Source organism: Saimiri boliviensis, chromosome 1, assembly GCF_048565385.1.
Source record: "Saimiri boliviensis isolate mSaiBol1 chromosome 1, mSaiBol1.pri, whole genome shotgun sequence".
Taxonomy (NCBI): domain Eukaryota; kingdom Metazoa; phylum Chordata; class Mammalia; order Primates; family Cebidae; genus Saimiri; species Saimiri boliviensis.
In genome coordinates, this window is record NC_133449.1 from 113779909 (window position 1) to 113796756 (window position 16848).

Here is a 16848-nt window from a genome sequence, read left to right on the forward strand (position 1 = left end):
CCTCGACCTCCTGAATTCAAGCCATCGTCCCACCTCGGTCTTCCCAGTGGCTGGGACTACAGGTGTGCACCATTATGTCCAGCTAATTAAAACAAATTTTTTTTTTTCTTTTTTTAGAGACAGGGGTCTCTCACTATATTGCTCAGCCTCTATTTGCACTCCCAGCGTCAAATAGTCCTCCCACCTTGGCCTCCCAAAGTGCTGCGATTGTAGGCAGGAGCCACCAGGCCTGGCCTGAATTAGATTAATTCTTGTAAAATGCTTAAGACACTGACACAAGGCTATTAAATGTTACAAGTTACTGAGGGCACTCTAGTATTGAGTGAAAAAAATACTTGTTTAAAATGACGTGTATAAAAAGCAAGTTAACTCTTCATTTCAGACAGGTGAGCTGCTGTTGTAACAAGGTTTGAGGTTGGCACATTTCACACAGTCATTATGCTTATGAACTACAGAAGGGTCAACTTTTTTTTTTTTTTTTTGGAGACAGTGTCTCACTGTGTCTCCCAGGCTGGAGTGCAGTGGTGCTTTCTCGGCTCACTACAACCTCTGCCTCCTGTGTTCAAGTGATTCTCATACCTCTGGCTCCCAGGTGCCTAGGACTACAGGTTTGTGCCACCATGCCCTGCTAATTTTTGTATTTTTAGTAGAGGTGGGTTTTCACCATGTTGGCAGGCTGAACTTTTTTTTTTTAAGACAGAGTTCCATGCGTTGCCAATGATAGAGTGCAGTGGCGCATTCTTGGCTCACTGCAACCTCCTCCTCTCAAAAAAAGTTACTTTTTTTTTTGAGATGGACTCTCACTCTGTCACCTGGGCTGGAATACAGTGGTGTGATCTCGACTCACTGCCACCTCCGCCTCACGGGTTCAAGCAGTTCTCCTGCCTCAGCCTCCAGAGTAGCTGGGATTACAGGCGCACACCACCATGCCCAACTAACTTTTTATATTTTAGTAGAGACAGGGTTTCACCCTGTTGCCGAGGCTGGTCTCAAACTCCTGAGCTCCACCTGCTTCCGCCTCACAAAATACTAGGATTACAGGCATGAGCCACGAACCTGGCCAAGAGTAACTTCTAAAAATGTTTGTTTGATCATTTTGTCTGTTATTCGACAAAACAGGCCTAAAACAAACCCAAGATAATGGTGGCTTAACAGAGTAAAAATTTATTTCTTCCTCAAATAATTTTCATTGAGGGTGTTTGGTAGGCTGCATTCGCTGCAATAATTCAAGAACTCTGTCTTCATCTGTCATCTTGTGACATCATCCTTCTCTAGGTCTTGGGAGTTTATTCATCTGGCAGATAGTGAAGAACGACAGAATTATGAATAATGTTTTATGAGCTAGGTCTGAAAGAGCCACATACCATTTTTGGTGTATACTTATGTTGGTTGAGAACTAAGTCTTGCAGGCTGGGCGCAGTGGCTCAAGCCTGTAATCCCAGCACTTTGGGAGGCCGAGGCGGGTGGATCACGAGGTCAAGAGATTGAGACCATCCTGGTCAACATGGTGAAACCCCGTCTCTACTAAAAATACAAAAAAATTAGCTGGATATGGTGGCACGTGCCTGTAATCCCAGCTACTCAGGAGGCTGAGGCAGGAGAATTGCCTGAACCCAGGAGGCGGAGGTTGCGGTGAGCCGAGATTGTGCCATTGCACTCCAGCTTGGGTAACAAGAGCGAAACTCCTTCTCAAAAAAAAAAAAAAAAAAAAAAAGAACTAAGTCTTGCAGCCAGACCAATGCAAGAGAAGCTGAGAAATGCAGTCTAATTTTTTTTTTTTTTTTGAGACAGTCTCGCCCTGTCACTCAGGCTGGAGTGCAGTGGTGCGATCTCTGTTTACTGCAACCTCCACCTCCTGGGTTCAAGCTGTTCTCCTGCCTTAGCCTCCCAAGTAGCTGGTATTACAGGCGTGCACCACCATGCCCAGCTAATTTTTTTTGTATTTGTAGTAGAGAAGGGGTTTTACCATTTTAGCCAGGCTGGTCTCAAAACTCCTGACCTCGTGATTCACCCACCTTGGCCTCCCAAAGTTCTGGGATTACAGGCATGAGCCACCACACCTGGCCTCTTGGTGAATTCTTTAAAAAATGGATGTTGTGTGCATTTGTCTTTTTTTACTTAGAAAAAAATAAAGATAAGGCCAGGTACAGTGGTTCACGCCTATAATCCCAGCGCTTTGGGAGGCAGAAATGGGTGGATCATTTGAGGTCAGGAGTTAGAGACCAGCCTGGCCATCATAGCGAAACCCCCTCTCTACTACAAATACGAAAAGTAGCTGGGGTGCCTGGCTCCATGGCTCATGCCTGTAATCCCAGCACTTTGGAAGGCCAAAGCAGGTGGATCATCTGAGGTCTGGAATTCGAGATTAGCCTGGCCAACATGGTGAAACTCCTTGTCTACTAAAAATTAGCTCCACATGGTGGCTGTTGCCTGTAATCCTAGCTACTTGGGAGGCTGAGACAGGAGAATCACTTGAACCCAGGAGGCAGAGGTTGCAGTGAACTGAAATTGCGCCATTGCACTCCAGCCTGGGCAATAAGAGTGAAACTCCTGTCTCAAATAAAACAATAGCAAAAAATAGAGACAGGGTCTCACAATGGTGCTTAGGTTTGTCTGAAACTCCAGGTCTCAAGTGATCCTCCCACCACAGCCTCCCAAAGTGTTGTGATTGCGGGACTTTGGCATGAGCCATTGCATGGCCACATTTGTCTTGTTTTATACAGAATAGTTTGTACTCAGCAGGTAGTTGGAGTTAAACTGATAATCATCCTGTCATTTTAGCTGTACTTTAGCTTTGGGCTTCGCTTTCTGAATTCTCCCAGGGAACAGTTTCAACAATGCAGGAAGCATTTTGGCTTCTGGATTCCTTACTTGTACAGCCATTGAAATACCTAAAACATACATTCCACGATACAAGTGTAAGACGAAACTTCCTTGATTCTGAAGCAGTAACATAAAGAATAAAGTGAATACAAAGAATTTTTTTTTTTTTTTACGGGGTTTCGCTCTTGTTACCCAGGCTGGAGTGCAATGGCGTGATCTCGGCTCACTGCAACCTCCGTCTCCTGGGTTCAAGCAATTTTCCTGCCTCAGCCTCCCGAGTAGCTGGGACTACAGGCGTGCACCACCATGCCCAGCTAATTTTTGTATTTTTAGTAGAGACAGGGTTTCACCATGTTGACCAGGATGGTCTCAATCTCTTGACCTCGTGATCCACCCGCGTCGGCCTCCCAAAGTTCTGGGATTATAGGCGTGAGCCACTGTACCCGGCCCTATAGAGTCTTATAAATAGGTTGCAGATAGCATGGAAAGAGTCTGAAAATGAGAGGTGAATGATCCTTCGACAAACCTTAATTTTTTTTTTTTTTTTGAGACGGAGTTTCGCTCTTGTTACCCAGGCTGGTGTGCAATGGCATGATCTTGGCTCACCGCAGCCTCCGCCTCCTGGGTTCAGGCAATTCTCCTGCCTCAGCCTCCTGAGTAGCTGGAATTACAGGCACGCACCACCATGCCCAGCTAATTTTTTGTATTTTTAGTAGAGACGGGGTTTCACCACATTGACCAGGATGGTCTCAATCTCTTGACCTCGTGATCCACCCGCCTCGGCCTCCCAAAGTGCTGGGATTACAGGCTTGAGCCACCCCGCCTGGCCTATAAACCTTAATTTTAAGTAAGTTCCCACGTCCTGCTTCCAAAGGGTATAGTAGAAATTAACATTTTGAAATAGGTAAAATGAAAGTGTTACAAGTTATCTTACTAAAATGAAACTCTTTGGATGAGTGGTTTTTTTTTTTTAATTGAGTTTTTTTTTTTTTTTTTTGAGATGGAGTGTCGCTCTTGCTCAGGCTGGCGTGCAGTGGCGTGATGTTGGTTCACTGCAACCTCCACCTCCCTGGTTCAAGCACTTCTGCCTCAGCCTCCCGAGTAGCTGAGATTACAGGCATGCGCCATCACGCCTGGCTAACTTTTGTATTTTTAGTAGAGATGGGGTTTCACCATGTTGGCCAGGCCTGTCTCGAACTCCTGACCTTGTGATCCACCCACCTCAGCCTCCCAAAGTGCTGGGATTAGAGACATGAGCCACCTTGACCAGCCACTTACTTTCTCTTTCTTCTTATTCTTTTTTTGTCTTTTCTTTTTCCTCCTAATTCTATTTCTTCCTTAGCTTTCTACCCCTCCACAGGTCCTAGTGTGTGATGTTCCCCTTCCTATGTCCATGTGTTCTCATTGTTAACTCCCATTTATGATTGAGAACATGTGGTGTTTGGTTTTCTGTTCCTGTGTTAGTTTGCTGAGAATGATGGTTTCTGCTTTATCCAGGTCCCTGCAAAGGACATGAACTCATCCTTTTTTGTGGCTGCATAGTATTCCATGGTGTATATGTGTTACATTTTCTTTATCCAGTCTATCATTGATGGGCATTGGGTTGGTTCCACGTCTTTGCTATTGTGAACAGTGCTGCAAGAAACATGCTTGTGCATGTGTCTTTATAGTAAAATGATTTGTAATCCTTTGGGTATACACTCGGTAATGGGATTGCTGGGTCAAATGGTATTTCTGGTTCTAAATCCTTGAGGAATCACCACACTGTCTTTCACAGTGGTTGAACTAATTTACACTCCCACCAAGAGTGTAAAATGTATTTTCATTTTATACTTGCCCTGCCTAATTGAGAAACTTGGTATCTTTTATCAACAGTGTTTAAGCTATTTTACTATCTTTTTTTGTTTGTTTAAGTAGGGAGCTATTTTACTCCTTTTTAAAGAAGTTTAAGTAAAGAGCTATTTTGCTATCTTTTTAAAGTCCTTGGTAGCATTTTAGGTACTAACACAGAGCCCTATTTTCGTCTATTTTTTTTTTTTTTTGAGACGGAGTTTCGCTCTTGTTACCCAGGCTGAAGTGCAATGGCGCGATCTCGGCTCACCACAACCTCCGCCTCCTGGGTTCAGGCAATTCTCCTGCCTCAGCCTCCTGAGTAGCTGGGATTACAGGCACGCACCACCATGCCCAGCTAATTTTTTGTATTTTTAGTAGAGACGGGCTTTCACCATGTTGACCAGGATGATCTTGATCTCTTGACCTCATGATCCACCCGCCTCCGCCTCCCAAAGTGCTGGGATTACAGGTTTGAGCCACCGCGCCTGGCCCCTAATGTTTTTTTTTTTTTTTTTTTTTTGAGACGGAGTTTCGCTCTCGTTACCCAGGCTGGAGTGCAATGGCGCGATCTCGGCTCACCGCAACCTCCGCCTCCTGGGCTCAGGCAATTCTCCTGCCTCAGCCTCCTAAGTAGCTGGGATTACAGGCACGCACCACCATGCCCAGCTAACTTTTTGTATTTTTAGTAGAGACGGGGTTTCACCTTGTTGACCAGGATGGTCTCGATCTCTCGACCTCGTGATCCACCCGCCTCGGCCTCCCAAAGTGCTGGGATTACAGGCTTGAGCCACCGCGCCCGGCCCCCTAATGTTTTTTTTTAAAGGCTAATCAGGGGAAGCAATGGGAGTGGCAAGAATCACAGAAATCTGCAACTAGTTGTGATCAGTTAGTTGTAAATACCACTGCACTTGGACCAGCCACCCTTTTCCTTTAATTTCAAAAACTGGATGTATGTGTGTATTTTTTTAAACAGGTGCCATGTTTCAGAACAGAGTAAGACCCCTCGTAAAGAAGAACTGAAGAAATTATACAGACACCAGATATAGCCTAATTAAAAAGAAAGCATTAACCTGCCTCTGAGGTGACTAAAGGGGAATAATGGTGATTTTGCGCCGGGCTCGGCCGCCTGCTTCCGCCCCAACCAGCAATGAATCTTGACTCGCTCTCGCTGGCCTTGTCTCAAATCAGCTACCTGGTGGACAATTTAACCAAGAAAAATTACCGAGCCAGCCAGCAGGAAATACAGCATGTAAGTAAACTTGCCAGAAAACAAGTGCCATTAAAGGAGTAAGTAACAGTGGAAAGAAAACCACAAATTTATGTGGGCATGTTGCATGAAAGGTAACTAACTTTTGCACATGATTTCAGGTGATTTCTCTCATCATCATCTGTAAAAGCGATCTTATCCAGTCTTTTTTTTTCTTTTTTTGAGAGAGAGTCTCATTCTGTCAGCCAGGCTGGAGTGCAGTGGCATGATCTCAGCTCACTGCATCTCTGCCTCCTGGTTTCAAGCGATTCTCCTGCCTCAGCCTCCCAAGTAGCTGAGGTTATAGGCGTCCACCACCATGCCCGGCTAAGTTTTGTATTTTTAGTTGAGACAGGGTTTTACCATGTTGGCCAGTCCAGTCTTGGACTCCTGACCTCAAGTGATCCCCCGCCTTGGCCTCCCACCGTGCTGGAATTACTGGTGTGAGCCATTGTGCCCAGCTCGATCTTTTTTTAAAAAAGATTTTTCACAACTTTTTATTTTCACAGAAATTATAAAATTGGTTTGCCGGGGCCCTAAGCTTTCCTTTCTTCTTCCTTTTTTTTTTTTTTTTTTTTTTTGAGACAGAGTTTCGCTCTTGTTACCCAGGCTGTAGTGCAATGGCGCGATCTCGGCTCACCGCAACCTCCGCCTCCCGGGTTCAGGCAATTCTCCTGCCTCAGCCTCCTGAGTAGCTGGGATTACAGGCACGCACCACCATGCCCAGCTAATGTTTTCTATTTTTAGTAGAGACGGGGTTTCACCAAGTTGACCAGGATGGTCTCGATCTCTTGACCTCGTGATCCACCTGCCTCGGCCTCCCAAAGTGCTGGGATAACAGGCGTGAGCCACCGCGCCCAGCCTATTTTTTATTTTTTATTTATTTATTTTTTGAGACGGAGTTTCACTCTTGTTACCCAAGCTGGAGTGCAATGGCGTGATCTCGGCTCACCGCAACCTCCGCCTCCTGGGTTCAAGCAATTCTCCTGCCTCAGCCTCCTGAGTAGCTGGTATTACAGGCACGCGCCACCATGCTCAGCTAATGTTTTGTATTTTTAGTAGAGACGGGGTTTCACCATGTTGACCAGGATGGTCTCGATCTCTCTCTCTTTTTTTTTTTTTTTGAGACAGAGTTTCACTCTTGTTACCCAGGCTGGAGTGCAATGGCATGATCTCGGCTCACCGCAACCTCCGCCTCCTGGGTTCAGGCAATTCTCCTGCCTCAGCCTCCTGAGTAGCTGGGATTACAGGCATGCGCCACCATGCCCAGCTAATTTTTTTATTTTTGGTAGAGATGGGGTTTCACCATGTTGACCAGGATGGTCTCGATCACTTGACCTTGTGATCCACCCACCTCGGCCTCCCAAAGTGCTGGGATTATAGGCTTGAGCCACCGCGCCCGGCTCTTTTTTTATTTTTTATTTTTTATTTTTATTTTTATTTTTATTTTTTTTGAGACGGAGTTTCACTCGTTACCGAGGCTGGAGTGCAATGGTGCGATCTCGGCTCACTGCAACATCTGCCTCCTGGGTTCAGGCAATTCTCCTGCCTCAGCCTCCTGAGTAGCTGGGATTACAGGCACGTACCACCATGCCCAGCTAATTTTTGTATTTTTAGTACAGACGGGGGTTTCACCATGTTGACCAGGATGGTCTCGATCACTTGACCTTGTGATCCACCCGCCTCGGCCTCCCAAAGTGCTGGGATTACAGGCTTGAGCCACCGCACCCGGCCCCTCTTTTTTTATTTTCTATTGAGACAGGGTCTTGCTTTGTCCCCCAAGGTGGGAGTGCAGTGGCACGATCATAGCTCGCTGTAACCATGAACTCCTGGTCTCAAGTGATCCTCCTGCTTCAGCCTTTCTTCTTCTTCTTCTTTTTTTTTTTGTTAAATTTTTTTTTTTGTTTGTTTGTTTTTTAGAGATGGGGTTTCTCATGTTTGTCATGCTGGTCATGAACTCCCACCTTCAGGTGATATGCCTATCTCAGCCTCCCAAAGTGCTGGAATTACAGGACTGAGTCACCATGCCCAGCCGACGTGGTCTTTCTTAACTCCCATATTTTCTGAATAAGGGAAAGGGAAACTGAAAAGAGCTAAGAGCTTAGCCAGCTTTCATGTGCTTACCATGATATGGTGGGAAGATCATAGGCTCTGAAGTTGGACTATAAATCCAGATTCTTTGGCTGATAGTCTTGGATTTTAGGTTCAAGGAGGCTGTTTTAACTATGTTAACCCCTTATCCATGGGGGCATTAACTATGTTAACCCCTTATCCATGGGGGCAGAGTGTGGCAAATTTTAGCAGAGTTTGAAGATTAAGCCAGGAAAGCTCACTATAATATGTATCCCAACGAGTAGGTAGTTGTGGCTCTTAGTAAACACGATTAGTCTGTACATAGAGTATTCTCAACTCTTTTCTAGACTAGATGTGCGAAGTTGACACAGCTACACAACGTTTTAACAAATTATCAGGTAGTGGTAAATGCTAATGAAAAAAAGTGAAGCAGAATAAGGAGTGATGCTGGGACGGGTCACGTTGCTATGTTAGGAATAGTAATAAAGGCCTTACTGGTAAGGTGGCTTTAGAGTAGAAACCTAAATGAAGTGAAAGAACAAACCATGTATAGCTCTCTGGAGTTTTCCATTTAGAGAGGATAACAAATGCAAACAAACATGGGTAAATTTGAAGAAGAGCAGGAAACTGAGCTCAAGGGCTGCATGTATCTCTTTAAGTCAGACAGTGCTTCATTTAAGTTTGTGCCATATAGCGTTACAATTGTGTTAGCAGAGAGAATTTGAGTTATGTAAAACTTTGCCTTAAAACAAAACAAAAAAAAACACCTCTTTTTATTACACGTTGATTAATGCTACTTGGTGGTTTCTTTTTTTTTTTTTTTTTTTTAAAGTGGGGTTTCACCATGATGGCCAGGCTGGTCTTGAACTCCTGACCTTAGGTGATCCATGCACCTTGGCCTCCCAAAGTGCTAGGATTACAGGTGTGAGCCACCGTGTCAGGCCCGCTACTTGGTGTTTTTGATGGAGATGACAGAGTTGCATGGTAAAATTACTGTAGTTTTTCTTCTCTTCATGTAAGCAACTGACTGTAGAAAACATTTAAAAAATATTTAATTGGCCGGGTGCAGTGGCTCAAGCCTGCAATCCCAGCACTTTGGGAGGCCGAGGCAGGTGGATCACGAGGTCAAGAGATGGAGACCATCCTGGTCAACATGGTGAAACCCCGTCTCTACTAAAAATACAAAAATTAGCTGGGCATGGTGGTACGTGCCTGTAATCCCAGCTACTCAGGAGGCTGAGGCAGGAGAATTGCCTGAACCCAGGAGGCGGAGGTTGCGGTGAGCCAAGATCGCGCCATTGCACTCCAGCCTGGGTAACAAGAGCGAAACTCTGTCTCAAAAAAAAAAAAAAATATATATATATTTAATTACAGCTGGAAGCAGTGATGTATGCGTGTGATCCCAGCTACTCAGAAGGGTGAGGGGGCAAGATGCTATATGAGTCCAGGAGTTCAATATCAGCCTGGGGTATACAGAGCCTCTCTAAAAAAAATATTATAAATTATGGGCATTTTCATCAGTAATTCCTTTAATTTAAAAAATGAACAATTAATGTAAATTGGAATTTTGCCTTGGAGGTTGATTTTCTTTTTTGAAACCTTAAATTTTAAAAAATCTTCACTTAAACATACTATTTTTGGTCATTTTAGATTGTGAATCGGCACGGTCCTGAGGCAGACAGGCATTTATTACGCTGCCTATTTTCGCATGTGGATTTCAGTGGCGATGGTAAAAGCAGTGGCAAAGATTTCCATCAGGTATTTGGGGCTTACAAAGTTCATGTCCACTTAACTAACTGTTCAATGAGTTGAATTTTGGGCGTAGTGTATGTATCACATGACATATACAAAATTGCATCCAAGAAGTAATTGAAGCTGGATGGTGAAAAGGTGTTAGATTTTTCTTTCATTTTCTGTCCGTCTCTTCTGCCTGGCTGTAGACTGTAACAGCTAACTAGTTCAGGTTTAGAGAGGTAGGGATCAGACCTACTTGAAGGGAGCAGGAATGTGGGGGATTCCTTCCCTGAAAAGTTAATAAGGCAGAGGGGATCTCATGTCTTGGATTGAATCTCAAGCTTGATTCCGAATCTGGCAAGAGTTTGTCATAATACTGTTTCTTTCTTTCTTTTTCTTTTTTTTTGAGATAGGGTTTCACCATGTTGGCTAGGATAGTCTTGATCTCTTGACCTTGTGAGCTGCCTGCTTTGGCCTCCCAACACCCCCGGCCATTCTTTCTTTCTTTTTTTTTTTTTTTTTTTTTTTTTTTTTGAGACAGAGTCTTGCCCTGTTGTCCAGGCTGGAGTGCAGTGGCACGACCTGGGCTTATTGTTGCAACCTCTGCCTTCTGGGCTCAAGTGATTCTCCTCTCTCAGCCTCCCAAGTAACTGGGACTACAGGTGCGTGCCACCATGCTTGGCTAATTTTTTGTAATTTTAGTAGAGAGGGGTTTTCACTGAGGTAGCCAGGATGGTGTCGATCTCCTGACCTCATGATCAATTACAGGCGTGAGCCACTGCACCTGGCCCATGATACTGTTTCTTAGAGTACTCTTGTCAGTGGGCTCTTACTGAAAATTTTGCTGAGAGACTTTGAGTAGTTTAATGATATTTTAAAAAAATACCTCTCTTTTTGTGACTTTTACGTCTTTATTTCCTGATTCCTTTTACCTTTTTTTTTTTGGGAGACAGTTTCGCTCTTGTTACCCAGGCTGGAGTGCAATGGCGTGATCTTGGCTCACCACAACCTCCGCCTCCTGGGTTCAGGCAATTCTCCTGCCTCAGCCTCCTGAGTGGCTGGAATTACAGGCACGCGCCACCATGCCCAGCTATTTTTTTTTTTTTTGTATTTTGAGTAGAGACGGGGTTTCACCATGTTGACCAGGATGGTCTCGATCTCTTGACCTCGTGATCCACCCGCCTCGGCCTCCCAAAGTGCTGGGATTACAGGCTTGAGCCACTGCACCCAGCCAACCTTGTTTTTTTTTTTTTTGGAGGCTGAGTTTCGCTCTTGTCACCAAGGCTGGAGTGCAGTGGCATGTTCCTGGCTCACTGCAACCTCTGCCTCCTGGGTTCAAGTGATTCTCTTGCCTCAGACTTCCAAGTAGCTGAGTTACAGGTGCCCGCAACCATGCCCGGCTGTTTTGTATTTTTAGTAGAGACAGGGTTTACCATGTTGGCCAGGCAGGTCTTGAACTCCTGGCCTCAGTTGATCCACCTGTTCTGGTCTCTCAAAGTGCTGCTGGGATTATGGCCGTGAGCCTCTGTGCCTGGTGAGATTTTTAAAGAGCTTATTTTGATAATATATAGTATTAGATAACATTTTAATGTTCTGAGAATTTTCTTAGATGATCATTAGTGCTAATGAAAATTCTTTTTTATTTTTAAAGACTCAGTTTCTGATTCAGGAGTGTGCATTGCTGATTACAAAGCCAAATTTTATCTCGACGCTGTCCTATGCCATTGATAATCCACTGCACTATCAGAAGGTTGGTATTACTATTATCTTTAATAGTCTAAGAATGTGATCTTTTCTTAGGCTTTCTAAAAAGGCCCTAAGCCTTGATCTCATAATGTAATGTCTTAATATAAAAATTTCTAGTTGTTACTTTGGTGTGTCTTTTATAGCTCTGTAACAAAATCAAGGCAGTTTATTTAATAATAACCAGAATCTTACTAAAACCAGATCATGCAAAGGCTTAAGTTGTCATTCCACGGTTCTAGGACATAGTGTAATAACTCGTATGTAGTAACATCCTTGGGCAAAAAGATGTTGTTAAAAACTTTCTGAAAAAGCAAGTTTTCGTTTTAAAATAAAATTTGGTTTGTTTCAGAGTTTAAAGCCTGCACCCCATTTATTTGCCCAGCTGAGTAAAGTGCTCAAATTAAGCAAAGTACAAGAGGTGAGTCATTAAAGAAAAGAGATGCAAACAAAAACAACAAAAAGCCGTTTGACTCTTCGGTTAATCGAATTTCTCATTTCAGGTAATTTTTGGCCTTGCCCTGTTGAATTCTTCCAGCTCAGATCTTAGAGGTTTCGGTAAGTTACTTTTCCAAAAATATCACGAAGAGAGACTTTAAAATACATGGATTTTTAATCATGAGGCTCTGTGATTTAGACTGAGAGAGTAAGATAATCTAAAATTAATTTCTCTTTATCTGTGGTGAAAAACATGTAATACAAATGTTACCCTCATAACCATTTTAAGGGTACTGTTCCATAGTGATAATTGTATTCAGGTTATGTAATAGATCTCTAGAACTTTATCTTGCCAAACAGAACTATGCCCATCAGCAAGTCTCCATTTTCCCCTCCCCACAGCCAGTCCCTGACCATTGATTTCTTTATACCTATCAGCTAGATGGGTGAGCTGGTGAACAAGAAGGGTAATTAGCATTTTGATGGTATGTGACTTTTTACCCATTATGGTGCAAAAATAACATGTGGTTTTGGTTTACCGGACTTCTAGCTGCCCAGTTTATCAAACAGAAGCTTCCAGATCTTTTGCGTTCTTACATTGACGCAGACGTCAGTGGAAATCAAGAAGGTGGCTTCCAAGATATAGCAATAGAGGTCTTACACCTCCTCCTCTCCCATCTCCTCTTTGGGCAGAAGGGAGCCTTTGGAGTTGGACAAGAACAGATAGACGCTTTTCTTAAGACGTTGCGCAGAGGTAAGGGAGTCTTTGTAGCCTATAGTGGATGGTTTTCTTGGATGATCACAAACATATCACGAAAGCATTTTTTTTCTTTCTTTTTTTTTTAAAAACAAAAAACAAAAAACGGCCGGGCGGCGGTGGCTCAAGCCTGTAATCCCAGCACTTTGGGAGGCTGAGGCAGGTGGATCACGAGGTCAAGAGATCGAGACCATTCCGGTCAACATGGTGAAACCCCGTCTCTACTAAAAATACAAAAAATTAGCTGGACATGGCGGTGTGTGCCTGTAATCCCAGCTACTCAGGAGGCTGAGGCAGGAAAATTGCCTGAACTCAGGAGGCGGAGGTTGCGGTGAGCCGAGGTCGTGCCATTGCACTCCAGCCTGGGTAACAAGAGCAAAACTCCGTCCCAAAAAAAAAAAAAAAACCAAAAAACAAACAAAAAACAAGGTCGATAGGTCGATTGGGCATGGTGGTTCATGCCAGTAATCCTAGCACTTTGGGACACCCAGGTGAGCCTGACACCATGCCTAGCCTGACATGCTGGGTTTAGCTTAGAAAATTGGTTACTTTTGATATGCCCACTTCACCTCCTTGCCTATTGACCTTGTAATTTTAAGGTAAATCCTAGTTCTTTTATTGTCTCTGAGCTTTCATATTTGAGAGTTTTTAAAACAAATCTGTGATAATGGGTTAACAACCATTCTCATGGTTATTTTTATTTATTTCCTAATGTTTGTGTAGTTTAATTTTAATGTACACTAACATTCTCACTAATGGGAAACTTTCCACTTGCTAGTGAAATAAATAGACTAGTATTCTTTTTTTTAAAGACAGGGTTTCACCATGTTGGTCAGGCTGGTCTTGAACTTCCAACCTCAGGTGATCTGCCTGCTTTGGCCTCCAAAGTGCTTGGATTACAGGCGTGAGCCACCACACCCGGCCTAAACTAGTATTCTAATTGTTTTTTGATGCTTTCTTTGTATGGGAATCATTAGTCCTATTGTGAAAATTTAAAGTAATATTTAGGGTGTGAATTGGTAAATAGATACTAGAATCCCAATAGCAAATGTTAAAGGTATACTGGTGAGCATTTTTTGTCATATAAAAATATTCAAATTTTGGAACTGATGTTGAAATCATAACTTAGGCTCATAGGCTGGAAAAAACGAAATAAACTTGGCTTTAAATACGAACTTGTGAGAGAATTGGGTTTGAGGGGGCTTTTGGATAGAGCAAAAGAAGATTGTTTGTTTTTAATTAGTATAGCATTTATAACCTTTTTCCATTCTCAGATTTTCCCCAAGAACGCTGTCCCGTGGTGCTTGCACCACTTCTATACCCTGAAAAACGGGACATTCTAATGGACAGGATCCTGCCTGATTCCGGAGGGGTAGCTAAAACCATGATGGAGAGCTCTTTGGCTGATTTCATGCAAGAAGTAGGCTATGGCTTTTGTTCAAGGTTGGTAGTAAAATACATTAAGCTTCTGATTATTCTTGTGCCAAACAGGATGTAGTTTTTTGAAACAAGTTTCTAAAATCGGACTAATTTTCTCCTGTCTGACCCCTCCCCTCTGTGTCTTCACTCTGCCTTCATCTGTGGCTTCCTTCCTTTTCTGCCCTTTTTATATACCCTACCTCTTGGCGTATTTTTCTCACTTGCATGGGGCACCAAAGGATATTGTTTCACACTGTTAGTAGCACTTAAGACTTTGATGTACTGGATTATTAGTTTTTATTTATTTATTTATTTTGAGATGGGAGTTTTACTCTATCACCCACGCTGGAGTGCAGTGGCGTAATACTGGTTCACTGCAACCTCTGCCTTAACGGTTTCAAGTGATTCTCCTGTGTCAGTCTCACAAGTAGCTGAGATTACAGGGACCCGCCACCACGCCTGGCTCATTTTGGTATTTTTAGTAGAGATGGAGTTTCACCATGTTGGCCAGGATGGTCTTGATCTCCTGACCTCATGATCTGCCCACTTTGGCCTCAAAAAGTACGGGGATTACAGGCATGAGCCACAGTCCCTGGCCTATTAATACTTTTTTTTTTAAATTGAGATGGAGTCTTGCTCTGTTACCCAGGCTGGAGTGCAGTGGTGCAGTCTTGGCTCACTGCAACTTCTGCTTCCCGGGTTCAAGCTATTCTCCTGCCTCAGCCTCTCAAGCAGCTGAGACAACAGATGCCTGCCACCATGCCTGGCTACTCTATTAATACTTTTTTTTTTTTTTGAGACGGAGTTTCGCTCTTGTTGCCCAGGCTGGAGTGCAATGGCGCGATCTTGGCTCACCACAACCTCCGCCTCCTGGGTTCAGGCAATTCTCCTGCCTCAGCCTCCTGAGTAGCTGGGATTACAGGCACACGCCACCATGCCCAGCTAATTTTTTTTTTTTTTTTTTTTTGAGACGGGGTTTCGCTCTTGTTACCCAGGCTGGAGTGCAATGGCACAATCTCGGCTCACCGCAACCTCCGCCTCCTGGGTTCAAGCAATTCTCCTGCCTCAGCTTCCCTAGTGGCTGGGACTACAGGCGTGTGCCACCATGCCCAGCTAATTTTTGTATTTTTAGTAGAGACGGGGTTTCACTATGTTGACCGGGATGGTCTCAATCTCTTGACCTCGTGATCCACCCGCCTCAGCCTTCCAAAGTGCTGGGATTACAAGCATGAGCCACCGCGCCCGGCCCATGCCCAGCTAATTTTTAGTATTTTTAGTAGAGACGGGGTTTCACCATGTTTACCAGGATGGTCTCGATCTCTTGACCTCGTGATCCACCTGCCTCGGCCTCCCAAAGTGCTGGGATTACAGGCTTGAGCCACCGCGACCGGCTGCGGCCGTTTTCTAATAGGCCACCCAGGGGTTCAGAACCCTGCGGCATTAGCTTATTCTTATGCCTTCGCATTTTCATAGCTTATCTCATCTCCCATTTAAGAAGTGATAACATACAATATTTGGTTTTTCATCCCTAGGTTACTTAGAATGACTGCCATTTTCTTACTGAAGTAGATGATTTTTACATTTCTAGCTGTATAAAAAGAAATGACACTTTCTGTTCTGCCTGTGTTAGTAAAACTAAGGATTTCAAAGATTCTAATGCCAGAATTTCTCAGTCTTGGTTTTGGGGCTGGTAGCATTTTTCTGAAGTCACATTTCTGTTTCAGTATTGAAGAGTGTCGCAATATAATCATGCAGTTTGGTGTTCGGGAGGTCACAGCTGCCCAGGTTGCAAGGGTTTTGGGAATGATGGCTCGAACTCATTCAGGATTAACAGATGGCATTCCATTACAGGTGTGTTGATTTCAGCTATTTTACCAAGTGAGTTAATGTCCTGTCCTTTTTATTTTATTTATTAAATTACAATGTGATTGATTGTTCTACTGACCAGAAGTGAACACCTGGAGTAGTTGGAATTGTTTAATTGAAGTCTTACTTCTACAGAGTATTTCTGCTCCGGGTAGTGGGATCTGGAGTGATGGAAAAGATAAAAGTGATGGAGCACAGGCACACACGTGGAATGTGGAAGTCTTGATTGATGTTCTTAAAGAATTGGTGAGTATATGTGATGATGGTTTTTGATTTGTGATGTTAGGATGATATAGTCCAAATAAAGCAAATTTTAAAAAATTCTCCACCTTCATTAACTCAAGAAGTAATAAAGTGTCCAAGTTGATTGTGTATTGGAGACAGTACATAGTCAAATTAAATTTTTTTTTTTTTTTTTTTTTTTTTGAGACAGAGTTTCGCTCTTGTTACCCAGGCTGGAGTGCAATGGCGCGATCTCGGCTCACCGCAACCTCTGCCTCCTGGGTTCAGGCAATTCTCCTGCCTCAGCCTCCTGAGTAGCTGGGATTTCAGGCACGCGCCACCATGCCCAGCTAATTTGTTGTACTTTTAGTAGAGGTGGGGTTTCACCATGTTGACCTGGATGGTCTCGATCTCTTGACCTTGTGATCCACCCGCCTCGGCCTCCCAAAGTGCTGGGATTACAGGCTGGAGCCACCGCGCCTGGCTCAAATTAAATTTTTTTTATTAGGGTTGTTACCTTGCAATTTGGGGTGCTTTTGAGTTAATTGTGTTTATGGTGGGTAATTGAACTGTATTTATTTTTGCTTTAACTATGTTGCCCATGTTGGACTTTAACTCCTCAGCCTCTCAATGGGTTGGTATTACAAGTGTGAGCCATTGTGCCTGGCCTGGAAGAACGAGAGATTGAGAGAGA

At 43.7% G+C, this 16848-nt stretch overlaps 1 protein-coding gene and 1 pseudogene across 6 annotated transcripts in view; one reads left to right on the forward strand and one right to left on the reverse strand.

Annotated features, from left to right (window-relative positions):
* CNOT1 (CCR4-NOT transcription complex subunit 1) overlaps positions 1-16848 on the forward strand; it is a 96476-nt gene that overhangs the window by 10800 nt on the left and 68828 nt on the right. For all 6 annotated transcript variants that reach the window (XM_039475817.2, XM_039475827.2, XM_039475825.2 and 3 more), the window contains exons 2-10: positions 5630-5905; positions 9626-9733; positions 11361-11459; positions 11805-11873; positions 11956-12010; positions 12441-12644; positions 13922-14090; positions 15791-15917; positions 16068-16178. In XM_039475817.2, the coding sequence (XP_039331751.1) occupies positions 5804-5905; positions 9626-9733; positions 11361-11459; positions 11805-11873; positions 11956-12010; positions 12441-12644; positions 13922-14090; positions 15791-15917; positions 16068-16178 (1044 nt within the window). In that variant the 5' untranslated portion in view covers positions 5630-5803. The remainder of the gene's footprint in view (positions 1-5629; positions 5906-9625; positions 9734-11360; positions 11460-11804; positions 11874-11955; positions 12011-12440; positions 12645-13921; positions 14091-15790; positions 15918-16067; positions 16179-16848) is intronic.
* Positions 377-461, reverse strand: LOC120362301 (small nucleolar RNA U13; annotated as a pseudogene).